Below are 3,882 nucleotides of genomic sequence, written 5' to 3' on the forward strand. Positions count from 1 at the left end.
TATATTATTGTACATTTTCTCTAAAAAATCATTATTACTGTCCTCCATAATTAAATATTAAAAAGATATGCGTCAGGTTTTGAGATATTTTTATGTTGGAGAAAATAAATTTATAGTAATTAATATGTACACAAATATTAATGGTCATTTGACTTGTGTAAATGTGATATGGTCGATAATAATAGATATGAGTAGTTATTATGGTTTCCTTGTAAATTTGAATACATTGGCATACAATTTTATTTCCAGAAAGTAAGAAAATACGACAGGATATTAAATTAACGGTTGTAAGATGCAATAATTTAACAATAAAATAGTTTGGATATTTAACAATAGATGGTGTTTTAATTGTTTCTGTGATTTTGTAAAAGATAACATTTAGGCACAAATACAGAATGAAAGGATAAAAGTAGATTAATTCAAGATAGTTATAAAGAGTACAATGGAATTGAAAAACATTTATAGAAGAGGTTGGTACATTTATTCTAGTCACAAGCCAGAAATATATTTTCAGGTTATCAGAGTATACACTAGTAATCAACATATTAATTATATATGTAAAAATGATGTTTACAATATTGATCATCATATTGATGGCGTCTGTTTTACCGACAAGCGTTTTGATAATAACAATAATTCTACAGAATGTTTTTGGGTATACATACTGTAAAAAAGAAACTGTTTCCAAAAGGTCTTTAAAATAAAAACATAAAAGCAAATTTAAAAATAAAGTTTCTAACACATTACTTGTTTTTGAAATACTACAAAATAATTGATAAGTGCGTTCCTCATAGTAATAAGAAATGAAATTGTTATTATTTATCATCTTAGTGGCGACTGTTTTACCGACTAGTTTTTCAATAAACGCGCTCAATCTTGTCATAATAACGAGTGACATTTGGTTCACATAGTTGAGTTGAGCCTGGAATAATTTTGTATGCTTCAATGGCATATAAATTATATATAAATGAATAAGTAACATTGAAAAATTTAGCATCGATTGTTGAATGATTATTATTTCTTTAGTATAAAGTACTATGGTTAATGCCAAAAAAATCTCTTTTTCAGTATAAATAATAACTGGTTTGTATTAAAAGTGAGTGTAAAAAAGATAATTCTATAATAATAGAAACTTAATTTAGTTTTCAAGTTCTTTCTTATAATAATAAATATTTGATAAATCATAAATATTAACAGTGTGAATTTAAAAACAATATTCATATCTAACCTGGAACTACTTAGGGAGTTTATCTTCAGATAAAATTGGTATGATCGGAGCACCGACATCTTTTCGCATGAATATCTTTCCATTCCTGGTCCAAACAAATTTATACTCTCGGTCCTTTCCAGCTTTCCTCGCCAAGTAGTATAAATGTTTAGCCCGAAATGTTAGTTGTTCCGCTATGTAGATCTGCCTGTTCGTTCCTAAGAAACCGACCTGTTTGGAGCTAAGTTTATCCTCCGGCTTCTTATTTGAATTGTAGTTTCTAACGTCTTTCAGTAACACTTCTTTCTTCATTCTTGTGTTTAGTTTGTAGATAATGGGACGCGGAGTGTTGTCTTCTGACGGTTTAGTGTTGGCTCTATATGCAGTTTCAACATCCAAGGCAGTTATCGATGTCTTGATAGTTTTACATATTCTCGTGAAGCTGTCCATGATATTTTCACTTTTGTCTTCGATTACCCCTGTTACTTCGATGTTGCAGGATTTCTTTTCGTGTTCCTGTATCTCAGCAATTCTTTCCAGTTTAGTCACTCTATTTTCCAGTTCCAGATTTTTTTGTTTCAATACATAAATGGTTTTTTTTGCAATATCGAGATTTTCTAGGACTTTGTTCCATCTATCCCCATCTTGTGCCAAGTTCTGTTTTAATTCGTCGTAGGAGTCAGCAATTCTTTTAACTTCACTTTGTAAAGCAGAAATTGCATTTCCTACATCTATGCCTATAGAGAAAGGTGGTTGAGGAGAATTAGGTTGCACCACCAAATCCTTGATTCTTATGTCTTTTTTAGGAGCCATTAGTGTTGTGGATAATTTTTTTGATAAAAAACACTTAAATTTTGAAGAGTAAAATTTAAACACTCGTACCTGTCACAATAGTATTGTTGTATGTATATAGTTGAATCCAGTCCTCGTCTACCAAAATTTTGACAAACTCAAAATATTGTTGACCTTAATAATAAGTTAAGGAATACTATTTTTGTTTAGTTTTTTATCTTTTACTTTTTGATCTGTTACATGTTCACTTAATTGCCATACTTACTAGTTATTTGTTCGATGTATTAATATTGTGTTTTTTTTTATTATTTTTTATTGTTAACTTTTTAAAATCATTCTTATGTTGTTGAAATTCCTTTTGCCAATGCGTTTTGAAGATGCAAGGCTTTTTGTGATGTTAGCTATCATATTATGTAAATGTTATCAACTATCAAATATCTAAATTTAGTAAATGGGGTCTAGAATTTCAACCGTCCATGCGCTCAGTAGCTGCAAGACTTGTTGTTATCTAACTTCTATTTTTATTAATTTGCTTTTTATTTCGTTTTTTTTTAATATCACTCAAACTCTTAACTTCACTGTCAAATAAAAAAAAATATAAATAGGGGCTAGATTTATTACTGTCCATGCGCTCTGTAGCTGCAAGACGTGCTGGGATATTTATTTACTGTACAGCTCCCTTAAGGTGATTTTCACAAGAATGGCGCTTCATAAATTATCCAAACATATATATATATATATATATATATTATAAGTTATTACACCATTCCTTAGGAAGGTGTTAATAATGACAAATTTTTATTTATTCAATATAATATTATAAACATAAAATTATACATTTATACAAAATTTTGACTGTCTAATTAGGGTTGTTTACCTCTTTTTAAGACAGTCGATATTTAAAAACTGTAAACAAAAAATAAAAAACTTAATGAAGGTAGTAGACATAGTAAACAAATTAAAAAATATGCATATTTATACAAAAAAAAACATATTGAAAAACATAGAAAAACACGATGTAAAAACAAAAAACAGATTAAAGTTTGTTGCAACAAAGAAGGAAAACATTTGAGATAGGAATATGGGAGTTTAGGCATTTACAGGGCTTATGACCTGTCATTTGCTGATTTAAGTGGCCACTGTGTAACATTCATCATTCTGCCTATGTTTGAACATCCACAGAACAGCAAAACTTTGCGAGTACCCTTTTATAAGTAGGTCACATTTCCTCAACTCTTCCATCTGTTGACTTTTGCGAAGCGAAAGAGCTGAAACCTTTATCATGTGGGTGAGATTCATCCGGCTGAACCAATTCACCCACTAGGCAACTCCTGAAAACAATATACCAATTTTTTATACCACTTCTTTTACGAGTAGTTAATTCAACAATGCTTTGAGTATGTAATATATACATACTCAAATATTGTTGGACAAAAAACTGATTTTAAAACATAATAAAAAATTATATGTATATGGTAAAAAAACCATTGCAATTCAAGAAGCTGTCGAGTACGCTTTAAGTTCACCATATTGCAATTATCTTATTCTGTCAAATTTTTCAATTGCTCTACGAAAAATCTAATACCCTCCACCCTTTTATTCCGAAGACGAACTCTGCATAAAAAGTCGATATATTATTTTGTTATCAGATTCATCCAATAAAAACCTCACTTAGTCTTAGATTCCTAGAAGACGAAGCAACTTCGCACATGGCAAAAATATTGGGTAGCCTCCTCTCAAGCCAAGAGAAGACGCATTTTCAATTCAAACCAAATGAAACAAAAAATCTTTAGTTTTCAAAGTGATTCTGAACAAGTTTGAGCAATCTTCCATATGCAGAATGCGGATTGGACACTGTTGAAATGGTTCTCACCTGTACAGAA

The 3,882-nt window shown here is 29.9% G+C and overlaps 1 protein-coding gene across 1 annotated transcript; it reads right to left on the reverse strand.

Moving 5' to 3' along the window:
- Window positions 1-1,234: 1,234 nt before the first annotated feature.
- On the reverse strand, window positions 1,235-2,020 carry LOC148271569 (uncharacterized). The gene has a single exon (XM_088241226.1). It carries the CDS (start codon window positions 2,018-2,020, stop codon window positions 1,235-1,237), a length of 786 nt encoding a protein of 261 aa, XP_088097352.1.
- Between the last annotated feature and the right edge of the window lie 1,862 nt (window positions 2,021-3,882).

This window comes from Micrasema longulum, unplaced genomic scaffold, assembly GCF_059751315.1.
Source record: "Micrasema longulum isolate JH-2025_06_02 unplaced genomic scaffold, ASM5975131v1 h1tg002788l, whole genome shotgun sequence".
NCBI classification, from domain to species: domain Eukaryota; kingdom Metazoa; phylum Arthropoda; class Insecta; order Trichoptera; family Brachycentridae; genus Micrasema; species Micrasema longulum.